This window comes from Loxodonta africana, chromosome 16 (genome assembly GCF_030014295.1).
Source record: "Loxodonta africana isolate mLoxAfr1 chromosome 16, mLoxAfr1.hap2, whole genome shotgun sequence".
In the NCBI taxonomy this organism is placed as follows: Eukaryota; Metazoa; Chordata; class Mammalia; order Proboscidea; family Elephantidae; genus Loxodonta; species Loxodonta africana.
In genome coordinates, this window is record NC_087357.1 from 63,925,135 (window position 1) to 63,946,241 (window position 21,107).

A 21,107-nucleotide genomic window follows, 5' to 3' on the forward strand; every position below is an offset into this window, starting at 1 on the left:
AATTAAGACTGTGTTTTAGTCAATGTTTCCCCAGGTCTTTCAATGAAAACCCTTTCTTAGCTCTTGATATCTTGCCAATACCGCCTCCCACGATTCCTGCCACTAAACTCACTGGAGGATGATAGCTTAGTTTCAGTAGCAACAAAGTAAAGATCATGAAACCTAGATTCTGGTCCTGGCTCTGCTGATAGCTACCTTTGTGAATGAGGGCAAGTCATGGAAAGTCCCTAAGACCTACTTCATTGTTTGTAAAATGAGTTTGAGATAAATATCTATAATTTGAATAGATTAATTCTTATCAGGTTCCTTCAAGTAACAGGAGACATGGCACAAACAACTGTTCTCAAGAAATTCTAATTCACTGTAATATCAAACTATTTACCTAGATATATTTTACCAAGAGAATGGCTTAGTTCATGTTACTAAATACAATAAAAAGAAAACACACCCATACATTTTCTTGTTTATAAAGTAAGTTCTGATTACTCCAAATGACTCCTAGGTAGCATTAAGAAACAAAACAAAGCAAACAAAAACAAAACAGCAACGAAAAACTACAGAGCTGAATGTACTGGCAAAGTATTTTCTCTCTTCTGTTTCCCTTCTCTCCGCCTCCTTGACCTCCTCCCCTTCGCTTCTTGCTTCTTTATCTTCTTTCACTTCTCCTACTTCATAATTCTCCCCCTTTTCTTTTTCTAAGTATTTCAGTTAATTTTCCAAATTGTTTTTAGTTTTCCCAATATTCTTGATGCCTACAAGTGATTACAGTAGGTTCAGGAAGCTCATTAACTAACTCCCTTAATGTCTTAACATGGCGAGCACATTAACCTACTAAGTTATTCAGTACCTACTTGATTGCCTCCATTCTGTAGGCCCTAGTGGCTCTTTTGGTCAATAGCTGTATTGTTCCTGTTTCCTATCATTCCTAATTGAATGTACACGCCCCTTGATTTCGGCTACAGTTGAGCTGCAATTGCCTGGCAAATTTTCAGTCTTGCTGATCTTCCCCCCCTGACTGATTAGTTTTATTTATTTATCCAATTTTTTAAATTGTGGCTTTGGCACACCTGCCTCAGGGTAAAAGAGCACAATTAAACTCATTAAAGGAAATGCATAAAACATGGCAATTACATAATTAATCAGTTTTAAGTGGTATAAAAAAAAAAATTCGCTGGCCTAAAAGCATGACACTTGGGGAAAGGGCAATTCGAAGAGGTTAGAATGGCTTTAATCACTCACATTTTTTTTCTTTGAACTTTCTTTTTATGTATACAGGTTAGAATATAACAACATTTATTTATTTATGGACAGCCTCCTTTCACAAAGCTCAAAAGCTTCCCCACTGGCCACCAGGCAGAGAGATACTAGGAGAACAAACTGATGGAGAATTTATGGGAATAACTTTGTGTAGCCCAGGTACATTTTAATCTTCCTGTATAGTTGTATTTTTTCTTCTATTCCTAATTTAAGACATCAATAAGTTAAGGTGGCTATGGAAACTGAACTGCTATGATATGTTTAATTACCCAGTATCATTGTCTGTTGCTATCATTTACTAAATTTTTATATACTATCCCCTTTCCTTTACAGAAGATAGCCCTTAGAAGGCCATATTGGCATCATTTTTTTGCTTTATTGAAATATAAACTGAGATTGAGTCCAGTTTCACAACCAGGCAAGTCCTGCAGCTAGCTTCTGGTGGAACAATATCTGTCAAACAGTTTCCCTCATCACTATCTCAAATCATTGGCGTTATCCTAGGTTATTTTCTTTTCTAAGCAATGTTAGAAAGGGATCAAAATTCTAACATCTTTACTTGATTCTAGTGATAAAATGAAACTGCAGATACAGCACTCAAACCTAATCGTTCTACCTGCTCTGATTCCATTCACTTTTACTTGCTTAAGACTTCATTCCATCAGTTATAATCTTAATTTATTTTATGTTCATTCATTTATACCTTCTTCTTGCTCTTTACCTAAACATCCTAATTACTCTAATAATGGAAATGTACATAAATAAAAAAATTTTAGTCTAAAAATTAAACAAACCTTCCAGCAATTCTGTCTGCCCTCATGTTCCCTCCCCTGCCCTCAATCCCCTCTCTCCTTCCTTTCAACCCAAAAGTGCTTGAAAACTTATTCTATACCATCATCTCTTCTCCTTCACTGCATACTCACTACTCAACTTACCAAGGTCTATTTTTTGCCTCCACCAGATTACTGACACTGCTATGGAAAAGATATAAGACATCTTTCAATTGCAAAATCCAATATGCTCAGCCTACCTGAATTTTCTGCATTATTTAACGTCATTGCCTACTGCACTTTCAATCATTCAAGAATATTCAAGAACCTTAGAGTCTAACGGGGAATATGTATAAGCAGATAATTTTGATATATTATGAATACAGTTGTGATGGTGGTAGTATGACAGAAACTGCTAGTTACCATCCAATATCCATTCCATAGAAACAGAACTCTGATGTCATTGGGAAAAATCATGTGCCCAGATTAAAACACAAACAAAGAAACAACTACGTTCAGTGACATCCTTTGCAGTTAGGCATGACCAAGGGACTACATTCTGGCCAGTCATATGCAAAAGGAAGTATTTGGAAGAGACTTTCAGGAAGACTCCTTAAAAAGATGCAAGAAATACTTGCTTCTGTTCTCCTTCATTGTTACTGTCTGGAATATAAAAGTCATGGCTAGAGCTGGAATAGTCATATTTTGGTCTTGATAACCAAACCCAGAAGCCAAGAATGATGAGCAGAAAGATGAAAGTACCTAACGACTTTGTGAAGTTTCTACAACAGCCCTAGATTGTCCATTATCAAACTCTTTTTATGGAGATGATAAATCCCCAACTTGTTCAAGTCTCTGTATTTAATACAGGCTCATTGCAATCACTTGTGGGTGGGAAAAATTCCTTCTGGATCTCTCTCACTTTTTTTTTTTGTCTTGCCAAACATACTTTCACTGGATGGTCATACTTCTCTCCAGAGTCCCTGAACCACACCCAACTTCTCCTGGATGCCCCCTGTTGTTGTTAGGTGCCTTTGAGTCAGTTCCGACTCATAGCAACTCTACATGCAACAGAAGGAAACACTGCCCAGTCCTGCTCCATCCTCACAATCATTGTTACCCTTGAGCCCATTGTTGTAGCCACTGTGTAAATCTATCTCATTGAGAGTCTTCCTCTTTTTCGCTGACATTTCATTGCCTAAGTTCAACAAGCAAAACTTGAATGAGTTGCCTTACCCTCCTAACTTGCTCTTCTTTCTCTATATACTTTCATTAGTGATGCCATTGTTGACTAAGTAACCTACCAAACCCCCAAGCCCCCTTCTCCTTTACCCATAACATGTAATAGGCCATTAAGTCTAATCATATTTCCCTCAGATTTTTTTCTTGCATTGATATCCTCCTCTCCATTCTCAGCAATACTACCTTAATCCACATTTTTACTCTTTTTGAGTATTTTTTTAAAAAATCCTAAGTACAGTCCTAATGTCTAGTCCCTCATCTTTCCAATCTATTACCACTTATTCCAAAAACCATAAAAACAAAAATAAAAAAAATTGTTGCCGTCCAGTTGATTCCAACTCATGGCTACGAAATGTGTTACAGAATAGAACTGCTCTGTAGGGTTTTCTTGGCCGAAATCTTTACAAAAGCGTATCTCCAGGTCTTCCTTCCATGGCACCTCTGGGTGGGTCCAAACCACCAATCTTTAGGGGAGTATGTTCAGCACAAACCATTTGTGCCACCCCCATCTGGAGCTTAAAGGTATTCAATTACCTACAATTGCCTACAGGGTAAAATTAAAACATGCCTGCATGTTATACATGATTCTTTTTAAGCATTTCTTAGTTCTTCAACCTCTCCTCTATTCTCCCCACACAACAAAAATACCAAGCAATTTTTTCAAGTCGCACCAAACTCTTGGCCATTTAGATCATTCCATGTCTTCCCCTATTTTGTCTTTTTATTTCAATTGACCCATATCCCTAGAATCTTTTTCCTCCTCATCCACCATAAGTACACATTTGCTTTCTACTATTAACCAAGGCCTCAATTAGGATGGTGTCATTTACGGAGCTTTCTTTCACTCAAATCCTATCCCAGACTGATTAATTATTCTGTCATCTGTTATCATGTGCTTCTGTGCAGCACTTGGGTTATATAGTTTATTACATTGTTTAAGAGCATTTTTAAAAATATTTGGGTATATTTTATGTACCTTAATTTTGTGTATATTTGAGCATCTTGAGGGAAGGCACCAAGTATTCTTCTTTGCAAACCCCTAGGTGTTCTGTAATGCCTAGAATTTGGTTGTGGATTTGAATTAACTACATTCTGGTTACATGTAAAACATGTAATTTGAAGTTGGGAAGTGCTTGGTCTAACAAAGTAAAAACAACTGGAAAAGAAAAATTTATTCAGATGATCTATTATGAGAATGGGGCCCTGTTGGCACCAGTGGTTAAGTGTTTGGGTGCTTAACAAAAAGGTCAGTAGTTTGAATCCACCAGCTGCTCCATGGAAATCATATAGGGCTGTTCTACTCTTTCCTATAGGGTTGTTATGAGTTAGAATCGACTTGACAGAAGCGGATTAGGTTTTGGGTTTTTGGTATTATGGGAATGGCTTTCAAATTCCTTTATGATACGAATGTATCTTCTTCATCCTAAAAGTGTACACCCCAGATCCAGAAAGCACTCTGACCCTTCACTCCAGAAATGCAATCTATTCATACCTACTTCCATTTTAATCATGTCTAAAAATATATATATATATATTCTGGGTTATTTGCTAAAAAGCCATGTTTCATGAACCTGGTCTTGGAATGCAAACTTAGTGAACTTTGCATAGTCTGTAGTTGTGAATAAAAACTATCTGTATTTTTTAAAATACATTTCCCTGCCTTAGAATCCAGCTTGTTAATTTTCAAGACACCTCACAGAAAAATGATGACTTGGATTAGAACTTCTCCAATTAAAGGAGGAAAAAAAACAGGAACTTAGGGTCACTGATTAAAGCCAGTGTGCTATGGCACACGTAAATGAATGTCTTTCAAAAGCTTTCCAGGGTCTACCTGCAAGCAGATGGCAGTGAGGCATGTAAAAGGGGTCATGCTCCTTTTTCTTTCTTTCTAAATATATTTTTTATATGCAAAATTGTGGACAAACTGATGACAAATAGTTTTGGATTTGCAATCCTATTCCTCATTTTATGTGAATGACTCAGTTTTTAAACTGTAAATCATGAATTCTAAATGGCTCCTGCCTAATCTATCTCTAAAATATGTAAAGTTTATGAATTTGAATCATCATATCAAACTGGAAGGAATAGAAACTCAATTTATACATCTGGAGGAAATGATATTTTGTAGGGACAGTTAACAGTAATATATTTTAATAGCTTGATAGAGGCAAAACTTCTATCAAAAACTTTTCTGTAAAGCTTAGCTTTAGACATCATGAGGAAATAGAGGATAACCGGAAAAAAAAAATCATAGGGATTTATTTGGACCTAGTGAAGAATGAAGAATGGGAACGCTGGCGGTGCAGTGGTTAAGAGCTTAGCTGGTAACCTAAAGGTCGGCAATTCAAATGCAGCAGCCACTCCTTGGAAACCCTATGGGGCAGTTCTACTGTGTCCTGTAGGGTCACTATGAGTTGGAATCCACGTGACGGCAACAGGTTTGGTTTGTTTTTGGTTTAGTGAAGATTGATGGCAGAGTGAAACTGAAAAAGAGTATACAGAACACAGACTTGGGAGTCCAAATGAATATATTTAAAGTAGTATAATGTTAAATGAGAAAATAAAGACCAAGTGTCTAATAGTCTAAAATAAAGCAACAATAACTTTTTACATGTTTATATAGACACATATATGTATATATTATGCATACATGTATATGTATATAATGTATACATGTATATACCATATGTATATACTCTAAAAATGTGTAAAAAAAACTATACATGTGTATATATACCTATATACTAAATATATATCTGTGCGTGCATATATATACACACACACACATATGCATATACTGTTTCATTCTGTTATATATAAGGTTGCTATGTGTTGAAGAAGGCTTAGTGGCACCTAACAACATAAACAACAACATGTATACATGTATGTATACACACACATGTATGTGTGTGTTTATATAGGAAGTCATTTTGAAACAGAAAAACATGATATAGAGTATTTTTACTATTAACATTCTGTTTCCAAAGTTGCATGTTTTTGCAAAAGTAAATCAACCAATATTTACTCATTGTGTGCTTTGAAAAGGCCTTGTAACTAGCATTTTTATCTAAATTATCAGTTAAAATCCCTACTCAAGCAAACCCTCATTTTGAACTGCATTTGAACTGCATCTATTCTTTGTGACTAAAATTCACGTTGACAGAAAATATCCTTGTAACTGCTTAAGATACATTTTCTTTGAAAAGTGATGTCGTTTTGTCAGCTGCTGTTGATTAGGCCCAACGGCGTCTCCATTTGTTACAGGATAGAACTACTCCTTTGGGTTTGCTTGGCTGTTATCTTTATGGAAACAGTTCACCAGGGCTTTTCTTTGCACAGTTGCTGGGTGGGGTGGAACTGCCAACTGTTGGGTTAGCAACCGATCGCAAACCGTTCGTGCTGCTCAGGCTCCTTTTGAAAAGTGATACTGACACATACATTGCCCAGGTTGGGTTTGCTTTTGTAAAATTTGAGTATTGAGGGAACTACGCATTTTTTTTTTTCCTTCTGATAACTGCTGGGTTATAAAGCAATCCGTCCATATAATTGATGAAGTATTCTCTTTTGGTTTGTGCTCTTCAGTTTAATCATAGATTCAAGGTTGTCTACCCAAACAGAGGATGCATGGGCCTTTTGAAGCAAACCACCAGCTCTGACATCTACTAGTATGACCTTGGTGAAGTTATTTAGCCTTTCTAAATTTCGTTTTTTCATACGTGAAAAAAAAAGACAGTCGACAAAAAACAGTCTATCTGTTACGCTTCATCATGAAGATTAAATGATATAATATATAGACAAGAGGCAGATGATAGTAAATAAAGATTAGTTCCCTCCTCTCTACCCTTGGTGGTGATTCTTTGAACATATTCTTACAACCACGCTCTCTTTCAGAACATTCGTTCATTGAGGGGAAGACCAATGTCAGAATATAGAGGCTCCAAGAGGTTGCAGATTTATAAGTATGCTGGTTTCATTTTTAAAAATTTACCCTCAGGAATATAAGCTCTTAGAATATTCATGATGTTTCACTTTAACTTAAATTTATAATTTTGGTCCATGTCCTTCTCAAGGTCATTGATAACTGAATCCAATATAGACATCAAACGTTATTTTATTACCATATTCACACTAGAGAAATGATCTACTGTTATTAAAAGAGGAATAGAAAAGTCAGACATTATTTCTATCATGGTAATTTTATAAGCTTGAAACTCAGGGCCGCCAAAGAATTTAGGAAAGTTTTTCTAAATCTGTAATGGTCTATCATACTTCCCTTCTAAAATTGTATATGGAAATTTAATAATCTCACAAAACGGAGTCCTGCATTATAAAAATGAATAAGGGGAAAATGAATATTAACTGATATCAATAATTCAATTGTTTTAATAATTTGCAATTATATATTTCCACATGAATTTATTTCAGGAGAATTATGGGATTCAATTCTGGGTTCCACCTGTACGGTTCCTCTAGTCTGAAAACAGGGCTCCAAGTCAACATACCTTTCTCATCCAAGTTGCTTTCTCACCCAAGTTGCTTCCAAACCCTGGTTTATTCTAAACTCTCTGAAGTAAATAAAAAACATGTTTACTAACCTAACATTCCTTTAAGAAATCTGATAAAGATTTAATTGCATGGAACTTACACAGTCTGATTGAGTTTGCTTTATCCTGTATTGGCCTAAAAGATTTGACTGGGTAAGGAAGGGCCTAGCAGTTCTAAGAATGTTCTAAAAATGGTATAATTGCTGGGAAGTACTTACAGCTGACATGATAAGCTCTCCCCCTAGGTTCTGGATCTCAGCTTTAACTTGACTGCAGATTTTCAGTTGGTGAGAGTAGAACTTGATCTGTTCCAGGTAGGCCAACAAGTCCTGTTTGCATGATGGATCTGGACACTATATATGCATAAAGGATAAAAATTGAAGTAAAAAAACAAATAATAGACCAAGGCGAGTAAATATTGAAATCACAGGTACCTTATAAGGCAGCAACTTGGTTTTCATTGAGTCCCATTTCTCAGATCAAGCTCATTTAAATTCTGATATGCTGCCATCTTAGAATAGCTTATTCATGTTGCAAACTTAATTACTTCAGTGTAGAAAAAAGAAATATTAAAGAAATTTCCAGGCATAAACAGGTGTATAAAGTAATTGCCTTTCATTATTAAGGTTAGAAGGCTTCAGATTATGTTTTTAGGTAAATCTAAAGAAATATTTAAGATGCAATTATTCCTTCCACATAGAATTACTATTGGAATACTCTTTGGGAGTCACAGTTTTATATTTTCTTCCCTGTAATATTTCTATGGACATAAAAAGTCTGCAAATAAACCCCGTATATTATGTTGCTTTCTGCACTAAATGTGCTAAACTGCTACAGACAAACGAAATCATTTCTACCTGAGATAAGAGTTGTGGATCTACCTGGAGCCAAGAAGTAGACAGCAGACGTGTATCAGAGACAAATGAACTATGAATTCAGTTTCATTACCAAAAACAGTCTTCCACACTGTATTATCTTCCCTAAGGAACTCCCTGGCAGACAGCTGTGAGTTTCATCGCCACAACATGGGAAATATCTGCATTCAGAGTTTAACCTTTTTTGCTCTTTCTTCTATATATATATATTTACAATTGATTAAAAAAAACTCCCCTTACTTAATTCCACTGTTAATAAATTACAGTAAGAACATGGACATATGGACAGTGATTTACATACAAATATCTTCACTGCAGCATTACTTATAATAGTAAAATTTGAAAATAACCTAAATGTCCCAAAGTAGGAGAAAGATAAAATAAGAATGAATATCTAATATAATGTGACATTATACAGCCAAAAGAAAATATTGTTTTTAAATGGCATTTAAGGATATAAGGAAATGAATGTGGAAATATGAAAAAAAAATCAGTATTTAAAATTGCATGTACTATCTCAAACTATGGAAAAACATGTTTGTGTTGATGTGGGGAAAAACAGGAAGATAATAAATCAATGTGATATAATCAATAGTTTTCCTTTTATCCACATTTTATACATCTTAAAATAAATACATATTACTTGTATAATTATAAAAATGCTATTATTAAAAAAAAGCTTTTTTTTTTTTTTTTTTACCTTAGCACCTCCTGTCCATATCATCTGTTTGGAACTTATCTGCACCTGTGACTTTTAAGTGGCTATGTCTTATCTTCCCAAGTGGATTCATAGGGGCAGCTTCATGTACCTCCAGCATCAGCACAGTGACTGACATAGATTAAATGTCTACCAACGCATGCTGAATGGTCGATCGTCCGATGTGATCAATCATAAGAAGGAAAATGTGCTGATGGCATTCACGGAGGGAAAAGATCCTAACCTGCCAATCATCTGAATGAAGAAATGAATGATTAACTAGAGGAACGGGTTTGCATGATGGGGGAAACTGCATAAATGCGATAAGAACTTAATTTTGCTTAAGGAATGGCGAGGATGTGTCCAGAGGAGAGGGGTGAGCCGCAAAGACTCAATGGTTATAACATATTTTTTTCTCAACTCTCCACTGCTGTGCTCCATGCCTAGACCCTCCAAGTCTCCATCATTAACACTGCCTAATATATATATATTTTTTTTAATAAAGAAGTATGCTTACTGGCAAACAAGCCACAGAATAGACAGGAAAGTTAGCTTCATTTGTAGCTGAGAGGATAATGTAATCGTCTCTGGTCTGCAAATACTTTGGTGTGTGGTGTTGGTTGGACTCCAAACCCAGGATACGGTTTTAGGCCAGTCCTAAGGACACAGGACTTGTGGCAGGCTTATGTCCTCTGCCTTCAGCCAGAATAGGGTGGTTCTGTGGTATTCTGGGAGGTTAGGCTGCCTGGAGAATTACACTGTGGGTTAAAATCAGTTCAGGTGGAATGGGAAGTTTGAGGCAAACCAGAACTAAAAAGCTTTGCATAGCCTCAGATTTTGCATAATTTTTTTTTTTTTTTACTGTGCTTTAGGTGAAAGTTTACAACTTAAGTTAATTTCTCATTCAAAAATTTATACACATATTGTTTTGCGACATTGGTTGCAATTCCTGCAATGAGACAGCATCCTCCCCTCTTCTATTCCAGGTTCCTTGTGTGCATTTGTCCTATTCCTGTCCCTTCCTGCATTCTTATCCAGCTTCTGGTCAAGAGCTGCCCATTTGGTCTCGTATATCTGATTGAGCTAAGAAGCACGTTCCTCACATGTATTATTTTTTGTTTTATAGCTCTGTCTAATCTTTGTCTGAAGAGTGGGCTTTGGAAATGGTTTCCATTCTGGATTAACAGAGTGTCCAGAGGAGGGGGGCATAGTTTTGGGGGTCCTTCCAGTCTCTAAAAAGCCTTATTTCTGATGACTTAGATGCAAATAAAAAAGTAGAATGAAAGAATAGAAAATGTTACATGTATTCCTGCTATACACATTAATTAATAAAATGAACTGTTGTTGGAAATTCCCTAGAAGCTTCTTCTCTTTTATATTTACCAAATAGACTAGTCTACATAGCTCCAGAAAATACGTACAAGATGAGAACATGTGACCCTTGAGTCAAAGTTACTAATAATAAACAAAAATAATTGTTATAGATTGAATTTTATCCCCCCAAAACATGTTCTGAAACCCTAACTTCTGTACCTATAATTATGACTCTGTTTGGAAATGGATTTCTATTTTCTTATGTAAATGAAGTCGTACTAGAGTATGGTGGGTCCTAAACCTAATCACTTCTGAATTACAAAAAAAGCAGAACACACACACACACACACAGGGGGAAGAGAAATACAAAGGAATACCAAGGAATGGCTATGAACATCAGGGGTTGCCATCATCACCAGAAACTAGCAGAGAGGCCCACAGAAGAAATACATGTAACCTAGACCCTGATTTGGACTTTCAGCCTCCAGAACAATAAGAAAATAAATTTCTGTTCTTTAATGCCACCCACTGTGGTATGTCTGTTACAGCAGCACTAAGAAACTAAGACAGGGCTAAAGAGATCATTCTTCAGCAGAGATACTAACGAGCTGCTGGACAGGCATGGACAGATGGATGAAGAGTGTTGTAGGTTGAATTTTGTCCCCCAAAAAGATATGTTGAAGTCCTCATCCCCGTACCTGTGAACATAACCTTGTTTGGAAATAGGATCTTTGACAATGCTATCAGGTAAGTTAACATGAAGTCATACTGGACTAGGGTAGCTCTTAATCCAATATGAGTGGCGTCCTTATAAAAGAGGGGAAATGACACTGATGGAAACTTAGAGGTGAGAATGTCATGTAGGAAGAAGGCAGAGACTGGAGTTCTGCTGCAGTTACAAGTTAGGAATGCATGGGGTTACCAGCAACCTGTCTTGGGCTACCAGCAACAAGAAAGGGTCTTCCCCAAGAGGCTGTAAAGACAGAATGGCCCTGCTGATACCCTAAATTCAGAATTCTAGCCTCCAGAAGTGTGCGACAATACCTTTATGACATTTAAGCAATTATTGTTTTGTGGTAATTTGTTATGGCAGCCCTAAGAAATTAATACAGATACAAATATTTGCCACTTCCTAAAAGTTTGCTTCACGCCACTTTGCTTTTATGACTTACATTAGTACCTGTTTTTGCTAACCAAAAGAAATCCAAAAAGGATTTTCACCTTTATGAAAAAAGGCGAGAAGCAGAAATAGCACTCAGTGTTTGTTTTGCAGTGAGCCCTTAAACAGGCATCTTGCACCCTGAGCAGTGACAGTGGCATCACCAAGCTCCTTCCTTGGGAACTACAGTCAGCATCTCAGCTTTTACTATATGTTAGTGTTATTTTAGGTTTTATGTGTTATTTGGTATGAGTTGGTAGGTTATTTTTTGGGTCTAGGAACACTCAAAATTTTTTCCCATATAAAGTAATGATAACTGTATCCTCACTTTACACCGTTTTGGCTTACGAAAGTTTTCACAGGAACACTCTACTTTCAGATAGCAGCAGAAATCTGTAGATAGATACATGATACCTAGACAGACTAACAATCAGACAAGATGACATGCTTCTCAAATTTTCCACAAGAAAGTAGGAGTAATTCCCCACATATCATCAAGAGGACTAAACTAGAACCAATTAAAAAGAAGGAAAAAGGAGAAGAAATGGAGGAGGAGGAAGAGAAGGAGGAAGAGGAGAAAACAGGAACAATGATAACTAATTTTTATTGAGCTCATACTATGTGCTGGACGACAGGTTAATTAATTTAGGCATATTATTTCCTTTAATTCTTAAAACTTTAAGAGAAAGATATTTCCACAATTTATAAATGAGGAATCAGTAATTTAGAGAACTTAATAACTTTCCCAAGTTTGAAGAGTCAGTATTTGAACCCATGTCTACTTGCCTTCAAACCTATTTTATTTTAAAGCACTAAGAGAATTTAGAATGCTTTTTTTTTCCCCCAACACAGAATGCTGGGGGATGCATAGATTCAAGAAAAAAAAAAAAAAAAAGAGAATTCATTGGAACACTATGTGTCCAGAATTGCTTGGGAATGAAGACAGCTTAGATTTTTTTTTCAAAGAACAAAAATAGCTAACAAAATTACCATAATGATAAAGGCAATCGATCTCATTGTTTTACCATGACAGGAAAGTGACCTTTATTAAGTACCTCCTATATTTTTTTTTTTTTTTTATATACCAGGCATCATGCCAGGCCCTTTACATGCATGATTCTAATTTAGAGTTCATAACACCACTGTTTATTAGATGTAATTACTTCTATTTTACAGATATGCAAACTGTTTCAGATAGAGTAAACGTTTTGCCCAAGGTTTTGAATTTAGTTTTTTTTTTTTCCTGTTTCATTTACTGTACAATGGTCTCTTCTACAAAACATTCAAACACCTTTTTCTTAGTCTGTCCTTACCAAGTGAACCTTCTTCTCTATTGTATCATCATATCAGTGGTCTCAATGATAATCACTAATACCTATAACGTTTAACATGTCATATGCTGTTCTGGGGTACTTCACCATAATTCAAATATGTCAATTCTTTTTCGGTCTTCCTTTTTCACTGTCTAACTTTAGCATGCATGCATAGAGGTGACTGAAAATACCATGGCTTGGGTCAGGTGTACCTTAGCTATTAAAGAGACATCTTTGCTTTTTAAGACTTTAAAAAGGTCTTTTGCAATAGATTTTTCCCAATGCAATACATCATTTGAATTTGATTTCTTGACTGCCGCTTCCACGGGCACTGATTGTTGATTCAAGTAAAATGAATTCCTTGACAACTTCAATATTTTCTTTGTTTATCATGTTGTTGTTGAGGACTTTGTTTCCTTTATGAGGAAGTCTTTGAGTTTCACCAGGAAGTGCTTCAAGTAGTCTTCGCTTTCAGTGATCAAGACTGTGTCATCTGCCTATCACAGGTTGTTAATGAGTCTTTCCCCAATCCTGATGCTGCATAAAGGGTAAGTACAACTCTGGTTTATAAATTGATTTCTTATCAATTGAATTAGTGTGAATTTGTTCCTTAAAGTCTAACTAACAGAAGCAAAACCTGAGAAAGCTGGAAACTAAGTAAGGTGAGACTTGTCAGAGAAGGAAAACTCAAATAGTTTCTACTAATAGAGAGTGATAGAAAAGTGGTAAGACTGTACCCTTTGAAAGATAGAAAATTCAAAAGACTGGGAAAACAAGGCAGTCCTATCAAGTTTCAGGTCTCACAGGTTTCTCTGTATATAACTTCTGGTAAAATTGAACTTGCAAACTTATGATTAGATTCTTAATCAATAATCAATGATGCAATAACTGATGTATAAGCACAGCATGCTGTTCTCCTTTTTCAAGGTCATCCCAACAATCTAGACTTTCATTAAGAAATGAATGACTCAAATGAATGTTAAGTTTGAAGCTGAACTTTCAAAAAATAATTGCTTGACCCAGATTTATTTTTCTTTTCCAAAATTGATCAGAGTCTTGATTACACCTAACTGTGGCAGTTACTTTTATAACTGTAGTAAGTAAATTATACTAATAGGTATATTTCCGTACTATAAAATCTATGAAAGCCTTCTTTTCTGTTGACATTTAGAAAGCTTTTCTGAGCTGGTTTTGGTTGCCGAGAATGAATCACTTCTACTTTAAGAATGCTTTACTGCTTTGTCCAAACTTCTTTATTAAAATCAAATAATGTTTTTCTCACCTTTTATATTTTTAAGCCATTGCCAGCAAGTCAATTTCAACTCATAGAGACCTTATAGACCAAAGCAGAACTGTCCCATAGTGTTTCCAAGGCTGTAAATCTTTACTGAAGCAGATTGCCATACCTTTCTCCCATGGAGCAGCTGGTGGATTCAAACCACCAACCTCTGTTTATCAGCTCAGTGCTTAACCATTGTGCTACCAGAGCTCCGTTTTAGATTTTTACATGAGGGTTACAGACAAATGTTGGACGTCCCTTGTGCTTAATAGATTTACATAGAAATAACTCTTAAAGGATTACTGCTAGGCAATTTTAGGCAAATCAAATCGCAGAATATCATAACCTGCTTTGGTTATTCTTTTCTTTTCTTTTCTTTTTTTTGAGACAGAAGATGTTAACCAGGACATCTGGTTAGCTCTTTAATGCATAGATTTTTTTTTTTTTCATCTAAATTTTATAACCACTGGGACACCCACCACAGGCGAGCAGATGGCATGTCAGCCTAAGCGGTCTTCTCACTTTAAGTCTGTTTTCATTCTTCTAGGAAGATGCTGAGCGCCTATGCAGAGTACACGGTTTAGTAATGAGAGTAAAGGTGAAGACGTGTATCACCTATTGCTTTGAATTTGGAGGGGAAATTAGCAAAGTGAACACTTTCAAAGACTTCTATTCCATAGTCTTAGCTTTTTTCCCCCCACATATTAGAGTATAAACTTCATTTAAGACACACTTAAACTGACTTTTATAATCACAGACAGCAGTTTGGATTCTGCCATCCTGGCAAAGTTTGTTGCTGAAAAGGATTAAGTTGTCACTGTGTATTTCTAGGATAAACATTTTAAGCAATTAAGCCGACAGCAAGAGCACTCTGTATCTATGAGCTTTCACTTCCCACAGGGCTGATTTCTATACCTTTCCTCCAGCCCAGAGCCTGCCTCGTTCAGGAACCTTCTTCAGGATCTCAGATCATCAATAACTCCATCGGTTTCTGTACTCTCTTAATGTCTCCTTCTCCTTTCTTTAATCCTGTCAACATACTTGAGTCTTCCAAAACAAGAACCCTCCCTCAATCCTGTAATCTTTCTTCTTTTGCTTATAACTTGCCTTCTAATAAAGGGGAAGAATAGTAAAACTGCCTTTAAACAAGAGACTGTTACTGCAAAGATGCAAACAGATCAAATATTTCAGCATCTCTTTAGCCTTATTTAAATTCTGAGAATCCGTTATGCATTTATTTGTGTAAAGTAGTTCATTAATCTTGAGAATATATTTAGGTACCAACAGCTATGCTCAAAATAAATTTCAGATACATACTGGCACCAAAATACATGCATTTTCACAAGATGCATCTAGGAATTATATCCTTAAGATACATGCTACAAAGATATAATGAATGTGTGAGAAGTGGCCTTTCAGTATATTTTTATTACAATAAAACATTTTGACTCTTACAACATCAACAGAGAATTGATTCAAATTCAAAGCAATAGGTGATACACGTCTTCACCTTTACTCTCATTACTAAACCATGTACTCTGCATAGGCACTCAGCACCTTTCTAGAAGAATGAAAGCAGACTTAAAGTGAGAAAACCACTTCGGCTGACATGCCATCAGTGAAGCTAGTAATAAACAATATTTTGTCCAAACACCAATATAAATTATACTTGAGGGTTGTTTTGCTCATAATTGAGTATACTGTGAATGATTTGGATTGTAATTATTTTATTTTGAAGATATCTTTTTTTTTTCTTGAAGTAGCATTGACTTCCAATGTATTTAACATTGAAAATTCATTTTAATTGTATTCAGCCATGATTTGGTGGGAGTACCCAGCCATTACCTGGATATCTTTGGCAAAATTATAATGAAAGAATGATTAGGCCTTAGGCCCACCGCCCAGGGTTCAGAAAGTCCAATTTTGTTCTCTCCTTGTGAAAAACATTCTAGCAGACGCTAATTTTACTTTGGTCCCCAGTCACCGCCTACCTATTGGGGGCATACTACTTCTATAGCTAATTGAGATGTTTCTGTGTATTATTCCTACCTTATGAGATGGTAGCCACTTCATCTAATTTAAGATATCTGATGAGTCAGAATTGACTCGATGGCACTGGGTTTTTTTTTTTTTTTTTGGTAACATGATGAATTGTAGCATAGAGTTGAGGAAATAGACATGTGTTAGGAGTCTGGAATCCTGGATTTCAATGAAGGGAACTGCCTCCATTTGTTATCTTGTTAATTCATGAGCAAAATGTCTAAGAATTACGATAGTTAACAAACACTGTCCTTCAGGAGTAAAGTATGTAGTCAGAACAGAATTTATACAAGCATCCTACAGGAACTGAACACATACAATCTTGGATGGCATATTTAAGCTACCCATCCCATCTTGACATAATTCTATGGCCCAAGAGATGTTGGGTAACTGGGGCAAGTAATCCTGCATTAAGGATTCTGGACATTTAAATAGAAAAGTATAGTTCATTAATAGTTTATGGTAATGCCAGGTTAATAAATTTTACATGGTATACAGGACTGACAGTGTTTCAGTCTGTTGTGCATAGGGTTCCTAAGAGCTGGAACCAACTCGACGGCACCTGACAACAACAAAAACAACCATACACTCAATATGTATTTGTTCAAGGAAGCAAGAAAGAGAAGAAGGCAGAAAAAAAGAAAGGCAGGAAGGGGGAATTAGAAACCTCAACTGATCTAATTTCATTTTATTCTCTTTACATATAAACTTTGATTCTGTGACTTTATAGGATTAAACTAAATTATTCCAAATATATATATACATATACAATTTTGTATGCCTATGGTCTATGTTAGTTGAGAATGAAAATAGATTTATGACACTCAGGCACTCTAGAAAAAAATATTAGAAAGCGTAATAAAATTTACTTTAAATATTTGAACTATTAGTTTGATCAAAATAAAAAGCAACCAGTATTCCAGCAGAGCTCTTTTATAATATGCATAGATACTTCCAAAATTGTCTCGCTTTTGTTACTGAATTTCATTTCACAGTAATTTTTACATACTATTTACAATCCTGGTAGTGTGTTGGTTAAGAACTACAGCTGCTAACCAAGAGGTGGGCAGTTCAAATCCACCAGGCGCTCCTTGGAAACTCTATGGGGCAGTTCTACTCTGTTCCATAGGGTCGCTAGGGGTCCGAATCGACTAGACGGCAACGGGTTATGGGTTATTTACAGTCTAGAGGAAGACCCTCAACAAGATGGACTGACACAGTGGCTGCAACAATGGGCTTAAGCATAACAACGATTGTGAGGATGGCACAGGACCAGGCAGTGTTTCATTCTGTTGTACATAGGGTCGCTATGAGAATTGACTCAACAGCACCTAAGAACAACATTTACAATCTAAAATTTTTGTGTTAATCTATCAAACCATATCGGAATCACAGGCATAGATGATCTTCCCAGGCAGTCCCTACAATAATTGAGTCAGTTTCTTTGTTCTCAATTTTGATTTTCCAGAATCCTGTTTGCTCAGAACAAAAGTCATTCATCTGAAAGTACTCAATTATATGAAGTAGAAAAGGCCAAAGAGAGTCATCCATAATTCTTCATTATTCAGTGAGTGCTTATTTAAGCTTCTCTTAGAATTTAAAAGCTATTTGTAAGTGAGATGATACTTTTCCTTTTTTCCATATGACTTGGATAATGCTAAAAACAGTGACATAATTTAATAAAGCTATGTTGTAAAAGCACCTACTACAAGGTAATCCAATCCAACTAAATAAGAGTATCAACAAAAGAAAAAAAAAAAACTTCAAAGTCACACAATTACTTGAGCTTTCAGAATTTTATATTCCAAAATAAACATGAATACAATGGTAGAAAGCATTTCAGTATTAAAAACAATTAACTAGTACATGTAAATCTGTTTACTGTACTGTGATTTCACTAATTTAATTAACATTTGGTCTGTCTCATAAAGTGAATGTATTAAGATTCTAAAATACAGGAAAAATAGGCAGATTTGGGTTTTAGTTATTTAGTTCTTCAGAATAGAAGACTGTGACTTATGTAAGATAGTTTTGCCTTTAGCTGCAAATACTAAAAAGGAAGATTAATAAAATGTTTATAATGCTTTAATAATCTTAAAAGTGCCAAGATACTGGAAAAAAAATGTATATGTTTATATTTATATAGGTGGAGCCCTTGTGGTGTAATTGTTAAGTGCGTGGTGTTAACCAGAAAACCCTATGGTGCGGTTCTACTGTGTTACATGGGGTTGCTATGAACCTAAATCGACGGGACAACACCCAACAACACAAACACACACGTATATATATATGGCATATTTTAAAATAATATATATTATTATTATTCTCTTTTTGTTTCTCCTTCATTATACTTACAAATATAATATCTAATGGGGAAAACAATCATGCTTCAAGAAACAAAAAATAGAATAATAGTATGTAGTCATGATAAGAAGCAACCCAATAAAGTTCTTCTCAAAGTATATAAGAAAAAAATAATATGAACTAGTGCAAAGTAAAAAAGAAAAGTGCTTTTTTCCCCCAAAAGGAAGATAAATTTGTATTATGAATTTGAATAATATTAAAACTGCAAAGAAACACTATGCCCCATTCTGAAATATTAATTGAATTCCCCAATACATTAATTAATGGAAATGAGAGATTGTTCAATTAAAGTTAAGCATAAGGTAGCATTAGTGATATAGCTGCTGCTTGGAAAATTGGAATAAAGATGTAAGAAAGCTAAGGAAAGGAAACCAAAGTGTTAGAAACCTACATCATCAGTTGCTATGAGAATTATATACTGTCAGCATTTTATATTTCCAATTAAGTATGCTACTAATCACTGTTTGTCTTTAAATTTTATATTGAACACTGCTATATATATATATACATATATATATACATATATAGTTGATGCAGGAAAACCTAACATAAAATAATTTTGAAAAGTATAAATTTTCAAAGAGCAAAAATAAAAACATCTAAGGTATCCAGGAAAAAAGAAAAACTAAGTTTGATTATTGCAACCAATTAAGATAACTTGAGTATATTCCAAGTTCAAAAAGGTGATATTTAATATTTTCCGTAAAATTAATTGAGGTAATTATTCCTTAGAATTAACTGTTTACTACTTGTGTATTAATTATGCAATAACAATTTTAAAGAATCTAATTAACATTTACAAAAACTAATCCAACTGGGTAAAAAGTCAACCTCATTCTAATCAGTGTTTGAATTTGGAGAGCAATTAGCACGGGCTTTCACCATGTCCTTTGTCAAGAACGTACCTGGTCAGCAATCTGACGTGCAAGGACATCCATCCTCGATCCTGATTCTGATATCATTTTAGCTGCGTAGATCACATCAGTTGTATGCTTTAGTGGCCCTTTTCCCCTGAAAATAAAAGAATATATGTTAATTGCAGTGGTTTGTGTCGAGCTATATTAAGATTTGAAACCCAAAATACTGGCCATTGGCTTTGCATCTTGGATCTTGGAAAAGCTCTAATTCGAGTCCATACATCTCCAGCATTAAATGAAAAAAAATGAAGGTGTGTGGTGTTAGGATTCAGGTAACACTGCCAGATGGACTCCATTTGATCTTCATTCCCAGGTATTCCTTATAGTAAACCTTAAAAAAAAAACCTAGAGATATTCTTCATCAATGAATATACCTCAAGACAGGAGGTATTTCTCTGATTCTGAAAGGAAACGTGATATTTTTGACATCATAAAGTCCAATACCATATTTTGATCAGCAGTGCTATTTTTAATTGATCTCTTTTTAATCCTTGTTTACAGTCTTTCAGCTAGTTCATTTTGTTTTCATCACACGTTCACCTCCAAAATTAATGCAAACATGGAAAGTCCCAGCCTAAGAAACGTATAACCTGGGGCCATTAACACTGGAGTTTACACTCAATTCTTCTCTCATTCGGCTTGGCAGTGATCCTTTCTGCTTTAAAAAGGAGATATCCTAAGCTTTCCCTGAGTGAATCTGTTTATTTTAAAAGAGAAAAGGCTGACTGCATTACTGAAATGGTAAAAACACTCTCCTAGTCAAAATTAATTAGACCTGGGGACAATTTGGAAGAAGTGCTGATACAATGCCACATTTGTCCATTTCAAATAATCCAGTTTCATTTTGAAGACATATATGTTGTAGAACCAGCTGCTGCACATTGGCCAACACAGACTCAAGGGGAGTCTCCAGTTGGAAGTGCAGAGTGGTAGACTGGGGTGCCTGCCTGCACGTGATTTTTCCCACCCATTTGATGCTGTTTGTCCCTCAATTTTGCCAAGTAAACCTCATGATTTGTACGTGGGAGAAGGAGGAAATGTCTTACACAAGAAGGCTGGAAGGTCTGACCTCTATGAGCCCTGGAAAGTCGGGGGACCTACAAGAAGCGCACTCATTTATTCTTCCTTGAAGCTTATTTATGACCGTTTCTATTCTTCCTAGAATCCCTGGGGGGCATAAATGGTGAAATTTTGACTGCACTATAAAGGTTGGTGGTTTGATCCCACCCAGAGGCACCTTGGAAGCAAGGCCCGGCAATCAGCTTCTGAAAGGTCACACAGCCTTGAAAACCCTATGGAGCAGTTCTACTCTGTAAGACATAGAGTTGCCATGAGT

The 21,107-nt window shown here is 35.6% G+C and overlaps 1 protein-coding gene across 1 annotated transcript in view; it reads right to left on the minus strand.

Annotated features, from left to right (window-relative positions):
- The window catches only part of CTNNA3 (catenin alpha 3), a 1,776,048-nt gene that overhangs the window by 47,920 nt on the left and 1,707,021 nt on the right, over positions 1–21,107 (minus strand). The window contains exons 15-16 of the mRNA XM_003409035.3: positions 19,760–19,865; positions 8,032–8,166 (exon numbers count right to left, since the gene is read on the minus strand). Coding sequence (XP_003409083.2) covers positions 8,032–8,166; positions 19,760–19,865 — 241 coding nt within the window. The remainder of the gene's footprint in view (positions 1–8,031; positions 8,167–19,759; positions 19,866–21,107) is intronic.